The sequence below is a fragment of the Xenia sp. Carnegie-2017 genome, unplaced genomic scaffold (genome assembly GCF_021976095.1).
Source record: "Xenia sp. Carnegie-2017 unplaced genomic scaffold, XeniaSp_v1 HiC_scaffold_19, whole genome shotgun sequence".
Taxonomy (NCBI): Eukaryota; Metazoa; Cnidaria; class Anthozoa; order Malacalcyonacea; family Xeniidae; genus Xenia; species Xenia sp. Carnegie-2017.
The window spans coordinates 4359886-4374647 of NW_025813481.1; the positions used below are offsets into that span (position 1 = coordinate 4359886).

Here is a 14762-nt window from a genome sequence, read left to right on the forward strand (position 1 = left end):
ACATGTCATCTACATTGTACTTTGGCCTTGGACGTCTTACAATGACTTTTAAAAGTCCAACAACAACAAGATCAATGATCAGTGCCATTAATAAGTTGCAAAAAAAGATCCATGATTTTTTCTTTGAACTTTGACAAATCATATAAACAGTGAAAATGAGCCAAGGTATTCCGTGACCAGAATACTCCAGCAACTTCAACATGCCTCGTACAAAACGTTTGCCAACACTGTCGTCATGAGGCTTTATAGAACACAGTTTAGATAAATAAAGATCCAATTTTTGTATTGAAGAGTCGTTTGACGACATTTCTACTTCTTGATTTTCTTCTCTTGTGAAAGTAAAGACGAGCCCTTATATCATTTAAGCGTTTTCTTAAGTCCGCGGTCTTTAAACTTTAAATATTTACAATCCAAATAAATTAATTTTTATACAAGAATTTAAATGAAGTAATGCAAGGCACGTGGTTTGTTCTCGGTCACATTTTTTTTATTCATTTATACATGTGAAGATTTTTATCATATTTCACTCAATTTATCAATTTTAAGTAAATATCGAAGTTTTCATTTATAAGTTTAATCAATGCTCGATTATTTTGGCTGTTTCTCACTACAAACTCATGACTTTTACACATTTAAATGAAAATGTCATTTTGAAAGATGGCAATGTCTTTACTGGTGTCAACATTCATGCGACCCAAAGTTTTCAGTAGTTAACAACTTTTTTCTTTTTTAAGTAATAAAATGGCTAGAATTTTGCTACATTAAAGCTGAAATCACTAAAAAATATGTCAGTCTGTCCGTAATGAACAAATTTTTCGAAAGAAATTAATCGACTTTCAACTAGTACACTCGAGTGAACAGATTTAGCATGAAAGGAAACGACAACAATGTCTACACCAAGGGTAGACTTTCTGAAAGGGTAAGTGGAAAGAATCTAGGAAATATTTTACCTATTTTGAATTTGAAATGTGCAGACTGTTTATTTTAGAACTGTGCTAATGTTTTTCCTGCAGGCATTTTTGCTCGTTTCGGACAGTGAAGAAGAGGATGAAATGTAAATATCTATCTTTCTGTGTGATTAAAGTTGGTTTGTGTAATATTCGGCAATTGTATTTCACACAAAACACACTTGCTTAGCCATAAAATATTTCACACAAAGCATTCTATAGGTCATGTCATATCCATAGTGGAAGTCACGTAAATGTTTGTGTTTTCAATCTTTGGACAATTAAATAGACTAATGGCTTTAACATTTCCACCATTTTAGAAACTTGCCCAGATCAAAGGCAAGTAGCAAATCTCATATAGGTACCGATGATCAGCTGTCCAAGGTTAAGCAAGACATGGATATAGTGGCAAAGACAATGAAAAATAACATGAATAAGGTTTTGGATCGAGGCTCAAAATTAGAGGATTTACAGGATAAGACAGGTGAGTAACTGGAAATATTTGCTGTAGACCCAGAAAGTAGATGAATTGTGTGATTTTAAAAATGTCTTCCTTTTGCAGATGATCTTGACATGAGTGCATTTAAATTTGTTCGTGGTTCACGGAAATTACAGAGAAAAATGTGGTGGCAGAATATGAAGGTGGCTATGCTAACATGAATTCTGCATGATCCTTTATATTTTCACTTTACTTATTCTTCAACTAGAATTGTCTCTCTTATGTACAAACTGTTTTTATAAACTGTACTTCCTGTTCTCAACATTTACACTCCACTCATGAAGGCACATTGTTATCACAATTGTATGTACAAACTGTTTTTATAAACTGTACTTCCTGTTCTCAACATTTACACTCCACTCATGAAGGCACATTGTTATCACAATTGTATGTACAAACTGTTTTTATAAACTGTACTTCCTGTTCTCAACATTTACACTCCACTCATGAAGGCACATTGTTATCACAATTGTATGTTGGTAAAATTTCTTTTTAATTATAGCTTAAAGTCTTATTTGGCTTCATATTGGTTTCCTTGCTTTTGGTGTTGATCGGTAAGAGATTTTTCCCTTCAAATTTTATCAAAAATAAACACAAATTGTGGATGTTTTCATGAATGTAAAAATCTTGCCTCTTTTGTTTTTGTTATTCAGTATCTTTGGTTGTGACACGTAAGAAAAAATGAATAAAAATCAGTGAAACCACCAGGTATTCAAAAGGTATTAATTTCCATGGGAAATGAACAATCTAAATATTAAGTGTTAAATTTTTACATATTTTGTATAATTTTACCGCGTGTAATAATTAGTTTTATTGTTACACTCCAACCAAAAGTGAACAATGTTTTATCAAATTGATAACTACCTGTAATTTATTTACCTATATCATTCAGCCGTATTCACGACATTTCTGCAAACTCTCATACTCCCTTGCTCTTACCTTGCGTCCAAGTCAAACTTGGTAAAAGTAGTTTTAATAATATCTTGTTTGTCTTTAGGGATAAGTTACTATAGAAACGGCTTTAAAACTTAAAAAATATATTAAACTATCTCAGTTTGACACTAATCCAGTTCAATTATTTTGAAATGAAGCTTTATGAAGATGTCTTACCGTTTGACTGCATGCCAACAGTTCGTATCGCTCTCTCGGACGATAAAATTAAACCATTACCATCTTATGTGCTTAAATTTTTTTTCAGAAACAATTGCATAATTATTTCGAGAAAACACTATTTGCTTGTGATATATTTAGAACTATTGAACTACAGAGATTTCGTTCTGGGAAATTTATGAATCATTGTAATGTGTACGTTGCAAGTTTGATTACACTCTTTCTCCTGCTTTGTAAATTTCAGAGCGTTGTCAATGTTCAATTCTTTTGAAATTTATAAGGTTTAAAGTGAGTGAACGCAGATATGTTTAAACAACAGATCTGAATAAATAGACTACCCGTTCTACCGTTTTGGGTTCGTGTTATTTACTGCTGTGGAAGTTTAAACTTTGAAGTGAGTTTACTCTCGTGTTTAATGTTTATATCAAAGATTTACGTATGGCGGTTCTCGCGATAAATTAACGTTACAAAGATCATAAAGTCTCAACGCGTTATTTACTTAACATCCCGTAGTTTTATGACAATTGATCCGTTTATGTTTGGAATTTGAGTTTAATATATGACTGTGCTACACATTTGAGATATTTTTATTCATCTTAAGTATCTTTCAACGGTTACATTTTACGAGCAACTTTTTTTCAAAGACTTCTAATTGATTTAATCCATGACGCAGTACTGGCAAAGCAATTTCCTTATTCACACGAATCGCCGCATTGTCTCTATTAAATGATTTAACTCATGTCAGAGTTCAAGACACAATTCCGTATTTCGAATTTGACAAACACTCATCTAAAAGAGACGTTTGGTTTCCAAACAAGACCTTCAAAACGATCAAGGAATTTGGACATTATAGTTTCTGTGTTGTCGTCTTTGGCGATTCGTTTTCTTAAAGCACAACAATGTTCATGCGTTCTGGACGAAAGTTAGACAAAATCTCACTAGTTTATTTAAGTTTGACGAAAATACTGCTGGAGTTATATCTCGCCTTGTTGCTGAATTGCAAGAAAACAAGGAGTTATGTAGTTATCAGTTTCTCAATCATTCTGGTTCTGATGATATGCTTGCTGGGATTATAAAGCTTATAAATTCGGACGATATAAGGTAAAGTGTACGATACGATTATTCACGTTTTAAAGTGGCATGACTGTACCATATCTTTCTTGAATACATTTTATGAAAAAACATGTTGCCATTATAAAGTTAGAGTTTTTAATATGCTTGTTTTGATGTTTATTACTTCATGGATACGGAGCTTTTGAGTAAGTTGACACCGAAAATTACTTTGTGTACAATTATAAACTTTGTTTTCGTTTGTCTGATCAGAGTAGAAGAGTAAAAATGCACCGACTAAAGGACTGGAAAACAGCCTCCTTGAAAATCGAAAATCCATTCAAACTGTTAAACAACTTTTTCTTCTTACCCTTAAATTAGGCTTGCTGGTAATGCGTCTTATATTGTTGGTACTATAGCAGAGACGCCGCTTGGCTGTGATAGAATCGTACGGTTGTGTACGGCATCTTCCGATGAAGACAGTTGTCAACTTCTGAACAGCATCAATTCATTGATGGATGTTTCCATTAGGGATTTAGAAATCGTTCTCAATGCCGCGGGAGCCCTCTCTACTTTGGTAAGGGACTAGAAGACAGAGATGACTGCAGTGCATGATGGTCATAGATATTTCAACATTTCATTTTTAGGCTGAAAGTGATGACGGTCGAATGTGGTTACTACGTCAGGATGCGTTGAATGAAACAATCGATAGACTTTCAACATTATTGTCCAACGAAGACCGCTGGATAGCAAGCAACGCAGCACTTGTTCTGGCTAGGTGTGAAGGAGTTCAGTGTCCATGTTTGAACACCACATCAGCGTACCAAGTTCTTAGCTCAGTTGCCAAACAACGTAAAGTCGTTTGAATGTTTTGTAGATTGACGATTGCCGAAGAAGGATGTGCAAGAATATTGAATCATCCTCATTCAAATTCGACCTTGAAGCAACTTATAAGATCACTTAATGTGGATGGTGATGGTAATGAGATAAACAGATTGATCTTATCTGCATGTCAATTATAATGTGTCAATGAGTCCTGTTTGTCTATTCTTATGTAGGCGTTGAAAGGAATACGGCTTTTGCTATTGGACGTCTTTGTGACTTACAAACTGGGCGAGTTCGCTTGCTCAGTCATTCAGATTCTAATTTAATGGTAAGGAAAGATCATTCTTATAACGCGTTCAGACAGAGTAAGATATCCTGGTAGGGGCAAAAATCTGCAGGCAGTTCACACTACGTAGTACCCACTAGCTTCGTCTATTATAATTTCATGCTTTTCTTTGTAAACAAGTTTTAAAACCATGTGCTGAATACGTGCCTTTCTGTACAAGTATCGCACTACCTCTTTTTGTGGTGCCCAGACCCGGGCACCTTGACTAGGGCACCATCAAAATGTTGTGTTCACAATGGTGCCCGTGTCTGAACAGCGTGCCGGGGCACTCAGTCTGAACCCGCTATTAGTGTTTTTCTGTATTGTGATGAGTTGAAATACCTTCTCTAAACTATTCAAAGCTTACATTCTGGAATGATACTTGTCTTTCTTCTTTATCGTTTTTTTAGCTGGAAAGTTTACTAAAAATGCTTCACAGTAAGGATTTGGCTTGTCAGAAGAACGCAAGTTTTGCTGTTAGTTGCATATCGATGAACATCCTTGGCCTTTCGAGGATTTTAAAATCTGATAGCAACATGTATCTGTTCTCGGCTATGATCTTTATGTTGTCCACCACTGACGAAGAAGCAATTTGGTTTGCTGCCATGTAAGCCTTTAAGAGATGCAGTGGATTCTCTGAGTACTTTGTGGTACTCCAGGATGGTACTCCATGGTGGTACACTAGGGTCATATTCCATGGTGATACTCGAGGGTGCTATTTCTAGGTGATACTCCAGGATGGTACTCCAGAGTGGTACTACAGGGTGGTGCACCAGGGTCATATTCCATGGTGATACTCGAGGGTACTATTCCTAGGTGATACTCCAGGGTGATACTCCATGGTGGTACACCAGGGTGGTACTACAGGGTGGTGCACCAGGGTCATATTCTATGGTGATACTCAAAGGTGCTATTCCTAGGTGATACTCCAGAGTGGTACTACATGGTGATACTCCATGGTGGTACTCCAGAGTGGTACTACAGGGTGATACTCCAGGGTGGTACTCCAGGGTGATACTTCAGTGTGGTACTCCAGGGTGGTACTACAGGGTGGTACTCCAGGGTGCTTTATATGTTCTTCAGCTTTTTGCTTCTATTTATTTTTTAGGACAATTCGCGTCATTGCCTGTCAGAAACAAGGAGTTCTTGCTCTTCGTAAATATTCTAGAGTTCTTTCTTCCTTGCAGGTCAGTAAAAATGTGGGGGTTATAAAATAAAAGAAAGATAGCAGAGAAATCTTTTCGATTTAGGAAATATATAAACGAGGCGATACACGCGAAGATACTCTTATTGAGATCCGAACGGCTTTGGAATTGCTGGAAAAATTACCCAAAGCAGACAAACCACATGTTGAAGGTATGATGTGCTTTCATAAAAAATCACTGCTGAGTGTTGAAGACATTGGGATGTTTTTTTTTTGTGTACTGTATCGAGATTTCCGCACAATCTAGTTCAAAGTGCGTATGTCATATCTGTGAAATGGGAGAAAATCTTTCCTAAAAGTGGTCTTGAAGTTTCTTACCAACTTCACAGAGGTAGTCATAGTTATAGAATTTTTCATCAACATCATCTTTCATGACACACGTATTGTTATGTTCAGACGGTGAAATCATCTACTTTGGAGATGAGAATAGTTTCGTTATGACGAATGCCTCTCCGATGTCTAATTACACTTTTCAACTTCGTTATACCACGGAAGGTGACGAGAGCGCCTTGAGCGACTGTGTAACCGTCAAAACACCTGAATCAGGTATTGTTAGGAATGTGATCGCGAAGAACCTTCATTATTTTTGGTTAGCGTTTATTACAGTAAGAAAGTGGATTTCGACGTTACAACTTTTGCGATTAAAAATCATTAAATCTCTAACGCAGTTGAACCAGCATCTTTTATCGTCATTTACAGTTCCCAGTTCTCCTCAGTGTTTAGTTTGTCTGAATCGTACCACATCTCAACTAAAAGTTGCTTGGCAGCCGCCCGAGTTGACCAATGGAATCTTACTATGCTATCACGTGACTGTGAACGGGCCAAAAGGTTGATACATGTAGAAATGCGAAACGATATTGACTGGTGGTACTATGTAATTTCTATTTTAATCTTCTCTAATTTATTTTGTGATTTCTTTCAAGTTTCGCTAGCTCCGTATCAGGAAACGAAGGAAACTTCTTTCATTTTATCTGGTCTGTTGCCCGGTAATGAATATAAGTTTGAGGTAATCTGAAATCGAGACTAAAATTGTAACTATTTACCTGTGAAAGTATTGAAATATTTTTACGTTTGTTTCAAGGTTCATGCAGTAACTGCGCAAGGTCGAGGAGAGCCCGCAATCTTACTGTTGCAAACGGTTGATCTTGGTAAGAAATTTATTTGTTATTTGATCCAGCAGATAAAATTTTCAATTTTTTCTTTCATTAAACCTCACATGCCCTTGTAATCCTTCAGTATCTCTTTCACTGAAGCTCATCATGCCCCTTGTAATCCTTCACTATCTCTTTCTGAAGCTCATCATGCCCCTTGTAATCCTTAACTATCTCTTTCACTGAAGCTCATCATGCCCCTTGTAAACCTACTCTATCGGTTTTGGGAAGACGTGAAATTTTAGTGGAATGGGAAATACCAAATGAACCTTTGAACAGAATAACCAGTTATGAAGTGAAAGTTAACGGTGAAGTATGTTGATTGGTGGCTTCAAGTTATTGAAATTTTATTTTAACTATGTTACACTTCGATCTTTTGTTCTGATTTTTTTTTGTTTGTTTTTTTTTCTAGTCTGTTTATGTTGGTGTTGAAAAATGCTTCGTTCTGCGACGTCTTCAACCGGATACAGAATATAGTGTTACGGTAAGAATAGAGATTTTCAACCCATGTTTATATATTGTTCTACACATTTCTGTTGAAATTTGTATAGTAAGAAAAATAATACAATCATTCAGCATACAGATCTGTATAAGAAAAGTAAAAAGTTCCTCTAGGTTAGTGCTTGGACGAATGAAGGTCGATGTGAAAGTCTTCCAAGTAAACGACGAACAAACAAAGAAATTACGAGTGAGATGACTATATGATGTTAATGTTGTTGATTTCGTTTTGGTTTATGACGTATTTGCTGTTTGATTTGTCTAGTTACCAGTCGTCCTCCCCTTTATCCTTTTCAAAAAAAGACGAACGATAAATCAAAATGACTCATTCTATATGGGAAAGCTTATGTCCAAGTTCATTAATGCAAATGAAAATTTTTATTCAAGAAATCAACATCTGATTTTTCTCTCTTTATTTCAATTCTTCACACATACAAAGTTCAAGTGAAAGCTTGTTTAATGTGTGTGAATTTTTGTTGAAATAATTCCTCTGATGCGCCAAAGATAACAGGTGTAGATAGGAAAAGATCTCGACAAATGTAGAACTGATTTCTCCACTGTTTCATCAAGCGACTCTGAAACTGTTAAAAATTATCCTTGGTTATCTGACATTAAAATTTGAAAACTTAAAAACGACCTACTTACGCGATTCTAATATTTTTGTCTCTTTCGTTTCACATAAGATTTTTTCCATACACCATAAAACATGATAAGCATTTTGATATTCATCAATATAATCTAGCATCAGCATGGGATCTGGAAATGATTAGGATTTAGTAAGCTTAACATTTTCTAAGAAATCGATGACAATTTTTGCGAAATATTGCAAACCTTGTGAAACTGAACGAAGATTAATGGACAATTTGCGTATCTTCTCGGCCAATTCAAAAAGAATATCTGTAGTCATTTTTTCATGTGTAGCCAGCCGAACAACAAGTTTTGGATATTTATCTATTATTGCTTTCTGAAACATAATGACGAACCAGTAAGATATTAATCATTTTATATTGCCACATCATAGTCACCGTACATGATTACATTTTTCGTGACTTATAATTCCTGATATCAATTCCCTTGCAAAGCCAAGGACGCCTTCCTTTATCTTTTGTGAATCATCTTCTATCTTCATATTAAGCAATCCTATTATCATTAAAAAAACTTCTCTAGATTTCTCGTTGATATTTTTCCTGAAAACAGTGTCATTTACACTCTTACCTTTGAAACCGTCTACACACAAGTCGGCTATTGATGTTTCAATCCACGACATTTCGTGAACATTTTCTTTAAGCACTAAAAATGTTAATACTTACAGAAACTCTTCCAAAATGTCTTAACTCCATTCTCAACCTACCTAAGAGCGCTTGCAAAATGGTAGATATGAGATGACGTTGTATGATGACGTCATTGAACAAAACCGTCGTATCTGGAGTATTCAATACCTCTATCACTATCAACAGAAAGACGCTGTTAAACATTGTAAAGAAGTCTAGTTATATATTGCTCTCTGAATCTTGTATCATTGCTCCTGGCTTGTGGCTATTGTCTTTTCAATTACTCCTTGATTTTTTAATGCGTATAAACAAAAACTGAACGATAACGCAACATGTTAACCGTGTTTATACAAACTTACTGCATCTTAAAAATTTGACATGATCATTTTTCTCTTCTAATTCTTTGACTTCGTTTGATATCGATTCACTAGAACATGGTGGCGTACAATAATCCACCGTCTTCACATTTTCTGTTATAGTCTCGTTTCCTAGGGTTTGGTAAAAAACTAGGTGAAATTAAAAGTAGTTTAAGTACAAATACGCCCTATTCATTTACATACCTGGATTTGTAATTGACTGATTGTCTTCATTCTCAACACTCAACGACAACTTTGCTTTGATCAACTCTTCTTTTACTAATAACAACTCTTTTTCTAATGCCACAGCCTGTAGGAGAGCGAAAAAAAAACAGTCATATCATCATTAGCAATAGCCATTTTGCCCTCTGTGGTCAAAGTGGTCGTTTTTATCAAGGTTGTTGGTCAAAGTTTTGGAAATTGTGGTCTGGATATTTTTTCTGTTTGTCAAGCATCCTATAGGTTTACAGCTTTGCTTTATTTTGCACCTTGCTTTTCCAGTGTTTTTCATTTTTCTGTATTTTTTTCTGTAAGACTTGAGTGTAAAGTTTACCACTCATATATGATGGCTTCATTCTGATAACAGCGAACGCCTGAAAATGATAAAATTTAATGTAAAGATAAGCTCAACATCGTACAATGGCAGATGTTTTATTACCAAAGCTGTTTTTACGATGTTTTCGTAATACTCTTCAATTGTTTCTCCGAGGATTGAATTGGGTCTTATGTTGTCATCCATAACAGCATATATGATACATAAATTCAATGTTTACTTATGACTTTTAGTCATGGCTGATATGAGGGAGAATTGCATAAAAAACGTTTATAGTTTTCTTCGTTTACTCTTCTAAATATCATTTCACTTCTCTCTCATGACATTATGAATAAGTTGTTTTTATTTTTTTAAGTTATATTTTGATGAAAAAAACGGTATTGAACTTAGTAAAAATCGACAAAAACATTAATCTCCATCATGAAATCAGCATGTGAGTGCGTGGACGTTACGTGACCTCCACGCATCAAGCGGATGTAGACAATCACAATCATAATAAAGACAAAATGGTTTGGTTTTACGACATTTATACTCTCTTGCTCTTTGCCTTGTTTACTTAAAACTTGGGTAGATTATGGGGGGAAGTTCAAGTAAACTATCTGCAGACGAGATAAAAGAGCTACAGAAAGTTACTTATTGTAAGTAATACTGTTAATTTTCTGGTTTGTGTATACTTTTTAATTTTTGTGCTGTCCACGTTGATTTGTGATCATTGTACCTTTGTGTCATGTTCTTTCTTCTAAAAACACATTAGTATTGCAAAATATATGTATCGATTGTAAGTTGCATTGCTGTATTGTCTCAGTGACACTTTCTTTCTCCGTTTCGTTGTAGTCGATAAAAGGAATTACAAAATGGTAAGTCAGACAAAGGTTAATCATTAGTGCTTTTATAGAACCGTGGACATTGAATTTTTAGGACTGTAGCTGACTGGATTAAGATAGTTTGACTTTGGTTTATTTAGGTATCGTGATTTTATGAAAGATTGTCCATCGGGGGAATTAAAACAGGAGGTATATTGAATTGTAGAAATGGATGTTATTCAGGAAATTTGATGACATAGTTCTAGCTATGTCATCAAAAATAGACTAGAAATTCTATGTTTAGCGATGGAGTTAGTGATTAGAGTGTTTCATTGGAAGTTCTTTGTCCATTTTAAAAGAAATCTGCTTTGATTTAATGGTCATCTTGTCTAAGAAAGAAACATGTTTCTAGTTATAATATGAACTTGTTGTATTGTTCAAAAGCACAGTGGGAGTCAAAATTATGTTTGTTGACTACTCAGTCATTTTCAGAAGGACTTATCGGAAACCAGCTAGCAATAATATCAACCTTTGAATATTGTTAGCTAAACAAAGTATTACTTTTTTTGTGTGGCCAAGACAGTAGTTTTGAAATGGATATTGTTACTTTTATGCAAAAAGTTTGTCGTTATGAGATAATACATCACTTGATTACACACTTCATTTTATTGAAAAGTCATCAAATGAAAATTCCTTCATTACACCATGGTTTTTTTGAACACTGGGACATTATCACTAGTCTTTATCATGATAGAAAGCATTCAAATTGCAAAAACGTTTCATTTCTTGTCAACATGGTCAGCAATAGTCATGCCTTGGGGGCAAAATACTTCGGATTTGTGCAATGCTAATGTGCGATGTTGGAAATTTTATATTGTGTTATTCACGTGGTAAAGTGAGAAATTTTTAGTGCAATCTCAGTGTGAACTTTAAAGCTTTTGCATTGCATTAAATATTCATTAAAGAACGAAGCGCGGTTTTTGTGAGTTTGGCAACTTTTTTGCAAGAGTTCTTTGTCACTGAGATTGCTTTCTCATACATTCAGTCTGAATAGGATTTATGGGAATCTTTGTTGCTTTGTTGCTTTTAAAATACTTACATGATTGTTGTTTTCTGTTCAATCGATATGGCAGGTGCAATTGAAGTGCTAATGGCAGTGCTAATAGCGGACGAGGAAATCAGATTTCGTTTATCATCGCGGATTTTTTTCATAATTACCGTTAAATGTATCGAAAACAAAAGCAACGACATGTAGGAAATCTGTTTTCATTTTAGTAATTCTTTTCAAATTATATTTTATTAACGACTGTCTTTATCCGCGGGTATTTACAGTTTTTTTTTACTCCCGATAAAAATCTAAGTTGATTATAATCTTTGGTTTTCCTAGTTTTCTGATTGCCGAAGATGACAAAATGAAAAGAGATAAGCTCTTATCGTTTCTCAAACGTGATTTTTGTGTGAATTAGACCGATGTATCATTTACCCTCTTGATTGTCAATGCGTTATGCTTTTGTTGTAAAACATTATTGTATGCGCTAGTGAAACTATCAAATCACTTTATGAAGATATCGTTGTTATTTTGTTATGCTCAACTTGTATTTTATTCTCGTTCATTGACAATCGCTAGATTGTGCTTCTAAACGGCTGATGACGTATTTCTCACTAGACTATCTCATGCTCGCATGAGCGTACCTATTTTTCGTCATTGTGTTTCAAACACATCCTTTGGCATTATACATATTTCGTTTTTTATTTTCAACCACCGTGCTTAACGTAAAAACGATATTCTTCTAAACTTGGCGATTTCGCGATAGCAGCGTACATTTTTTTTATTTAACAGGAGTTCCAAAAGATCTATCAACAGTTTTTTCCTTTTGGTAATCCGACGCTCTTTTTCCAATTTTGTCTTCAAGGTCTTTGATAAAAATTCGGTATGTATTAACTTTTATTATTATCCACTATGTAAGCAATCTCGGCTGTGATTGGTCAACTACCTACCAATATGACGTCATATCTACAGATAATTGTTTCTACAAATGTGGCCGCCATTAAAAGCCGGTTTTGAAAACAAATCAAACAACAGCAATGTTTGAGGCGGTTTTTAAATACAATGTCAAAGCTTTTAGACGAAAAGGCTGCGGAAAACACTAAAAAGGCGGCGAAGCTGGCTTTGAACACATTTAAACATATTTAAACGAAACGAACTTGAATAAATTGTCGGGCAAAAACAAATTAGGGAGGGTTTGAAAATTGTTTTAGATTGATATGTTTTTATAATACTTCAGTGAATAATAAAACAATTATTGAATTCGTTTTAAGCATGATATCAAGAATTATTCAGACCTCGGTCAATGTTAGCATTGACATCGGTTTGAATAATTCTTGATGTCATGCTCAACCTCATCCAATAATTGTTTATAAACGTAAGTTGTGTTTCTGCAGTAGCTAAAAAAGTTGCTCTTTAATTTCAAAATGTGCCTCACGAGCTTTGTACGTCTTACTTCAATTTTCTAGCCAAAACTATGCATTACTTTTTGGTACCGAGGCTATTTATACTAGACGTCGTTTTCACTTCTCTCCGATTGCTTTCTTCTACAGGATGGGTCAATTAGCTTTGGTGAGTTTATTACCGCGCTGTCTATCACGTCTAGAGGAAGTTTAGATGAAAAGTTGGAATGTAAGGAACAGATTTATTGATGTGAAAAAAGTCAAATGTAGAATCTCGAAACGCGTTATCTCTTTTCTCCTTACAGGGGCATTTTCGCTTTATGATTTGGATAGGGATGGCTACATTACCCGTGCGGAGATGTTGAAGATTGTCGAAGCTATTTATCTTATGGTCGTAAGTAGCACTTTTCGTAAAGTATACTCGTAGATAATTTCAATGGTGTATTCTGTGACTTTTCCAATTTGGGGTTCAGATCAAGTATTACAGACCAAAAATATCCCATTTTTTCATCGACAGGGGAATTTAGCAAATCTACCTCAGGATGAAGACACTCCTGAGAAACGAGTTGACAAAATTTTCAAGCAAATGGACAAAGTAAGCTACAGAGATCTTATTGATTACAGAATCGATTGTCTATGTAACTACTTATTGCTGTCTCGATATACCACGGTGTTTACGAATAAATATCCTTCAATGTTTTTCGTTGTTTAGAACAAAGACGGTCGGTTAACGATGGAGGAATTTTGCGAAGGATCAAAATGCGATCCGTGGATTGTTCAGGCTTTAGCTATTGATTTACCTCAAGATGTGGATCAAGCTGAAACAGATAGTTAATCTTACATATAGGTAAATTTATATACGAGAGATCTTGATTTTCAACCGAAAGGTAGAAAATATTTGTGCTATCTTTCGCTACTGATGTTTTGACATCAGTAATGTGTAATTTTGTATAAATCATCCCCCGAAATTCCGACATCTTTAATGTTGTGTAATATCTTACATACTTTAAGACAATCCCTTGAATTTAATGTCTGCCATCTTTTCGCTTAAGTTATGTCATGCATAATATACTAGTGTTTTTATTTGAATGTTTCTCCTTTTGGAAGGTCCCGTCTATTTATTGAAATGAAGACTATTTATATATTAACATGCCACGTCAGTATGTATGTATCTTTTTAAATTATTCACTGATACAGTGAATATTCTAGATCTCCTTCAAGGCGATATTTGTGACAGAATGTCAGTTATTGTAAATACTGAAGAAGTAGTTCACTTAACGTGTCATCAACGCGATCCATTCTCTGAGTAATTGACATTGTGTTCGGGGGGGGGAGAACAAGGAGTAACATTTCTTCCTTGCATTTTAAAAGAAGGCAAACGAAGGACACAGCTTTATGGAAAAATGATAACAGTGAAAAACCATTTTGTTTCAAAGATCACTTTGTTTCGCCCATTCTCCCTTCCCGTACACAATTAGTTTCTGAGAATTGTGATTGTTTTAACCATCACGTCTGTCTTGAAGCTACCGTGCAAATATAATACTATAAATTCTACTAGTTCAAATGTATTGTAAAAACGATGTATATTTTATGTAAAATAACACTATAGCGTGAAGTCGTCGTACAGTCATTTACATTTACAATATATTAGTGCATAAAGAAAGAATGAGTTACAGCATCAACTAAAGTTTTCGTTCGTCCAAGCCCTATTCACACGACATA

At 34.8% G+C, this 14762-nt stretch overlaps 4 protein-coding genes and 1 long non-coding RNA gene across 8 annotated transcripts; 3 read left to right on the forward strand and 2 right to left on the reverse strand.

The window, feature by feature from the left end:
• Positions 1–664: 664 nt before the first annotated feature.
• Positions 665–2511, forward strand: LOC124438215 (synaptobrevin homolog 2-like). Of its 2 annotated transcripts, none has more exons than XM_046988214.1 (6): positions 665–919; positions 1014–1054; positions 1268–1431; positions 1510–1589; positions 1949–2000; positions 2100–2511. In XM_046988214.1, exons 1-6 carry the CDS (start codon positions 869–871, stop codon positions 2129–2131), a joined length of 420 nt encoding a protein of 139 aa, XP_046844170.1. In that variant the 5' UTR covers positions 665–868; the 3' UTR covers positions 2132–2511. The 2 variants fall into 2 exon arrangements, with proteins under 2 accessions (XP_046844170.1, XP_046844169.1); XM_046988213.1 differs by having other exon boundaries at positions 681–919; positions 989–1054.
• A 95-nt stretch (positions 2512–2606) lies between these two features.
• Positions 2607–8242, forward strand: LOC124438212. Of its 3 annotated transcripts, XM_046988210.1 has the most exons (17): positions 2607–3657; positions 3988–4183; positions 4254–4384; positions 4484–4584; positions 4665–4759; positions 5167–5363; positions 5865–5943; positions 6007–6112; positions 6208–6291; positions 6357–6506; positions 6660–6788; positions 6884–6966; positions 7042–7108; positions 7300–7424; positions 7524–7595; positions 7727–7799; positions 7875–8242. In XM_046988210.1, the coding sequence occupies exons 1-17, from the start codon at positions 3614–3616 to the stop codon at positions 7931–7933; spliced, it is 1791 nt and encodes a 596-aa protein (XP_046844166.1). In that variant the 5' UTR covers positions 2607–3613; the 3' UTR covers positions 7934–8242. The 3 variants fall into 3 exon arrangements, 2 of the variants coding, with proteins under 2 accessions (XP_046844166.1, XP_046844165.1); XR_006946021.1 differs by having other exon boundaries at positions 6357–6788; positions 7718–7799; positions 7875–7999; XM_046988209.1 differs by having other exon boundaries at positions 6357–6788.
• LOC124439319 (meiosis-specific protein MEI4-like) lies at positions 7965–9747 on the reverse strand. Its single transcript, XM_046989543.1, has 9 exons — positions 9730–9747; positions 9441–9546; positions 9240–9368; positions 8961–9056; positions 8825–8899; positions 8640–8749; positions 8441–8573; positions 8255–8365; positions 7965–8190 (listed from the first exon to the last, which is right to left on the reverse strand). Exons 1-9 carry the CDS (start codon positions 9745–9747, stop codon positions 8066–8068), a joined length of 903 nt encoding a protein of 300 aa, XP_046845499.1. The 3' UTR covers positions 7965–8065.
• Positions 9748–9764: 17 nt separating this feature from the next.
• LOC124438099 lies at positions 9765–10200 on the reverse strand. Its single transcript, XR_006945975.1, has 2 exons — positions 9895–10200; positions 9765–9829 (listed from the first exon to the last, which is right to left on the reverse strand). It is a non-coding gene; the product is annotated as an uncharacterized LOC124438099 (long non-coding RNA).
• A 56-nt stretch (positions 10201–10256) lies between these two features.
• LOC124438096 (neuronal calcium sensor 1-like) lies at positions 10257–14655 on the forward strand. The gene is given in 11 exon segments (XM_046988084.1): positions 10257–10427; positions 10624–10633; positions 10635–10646; positions 10754–10802; positions 12433–12480; positions 12482–12523; positions 13191–13269; positions 13346–13434; positions 13558–13635; positions 13753–13887; positions 14148–14655. Coding segments are annotated over 10 exon segments (594 nt in total). The 5' UTR covers positions 10257–10363; the 3' UTR covers positions 13876–13887; positions 14148–14655.
• The last annotated feature ends 107 nt before the right edge of the window (positions 14656–14762 follow it).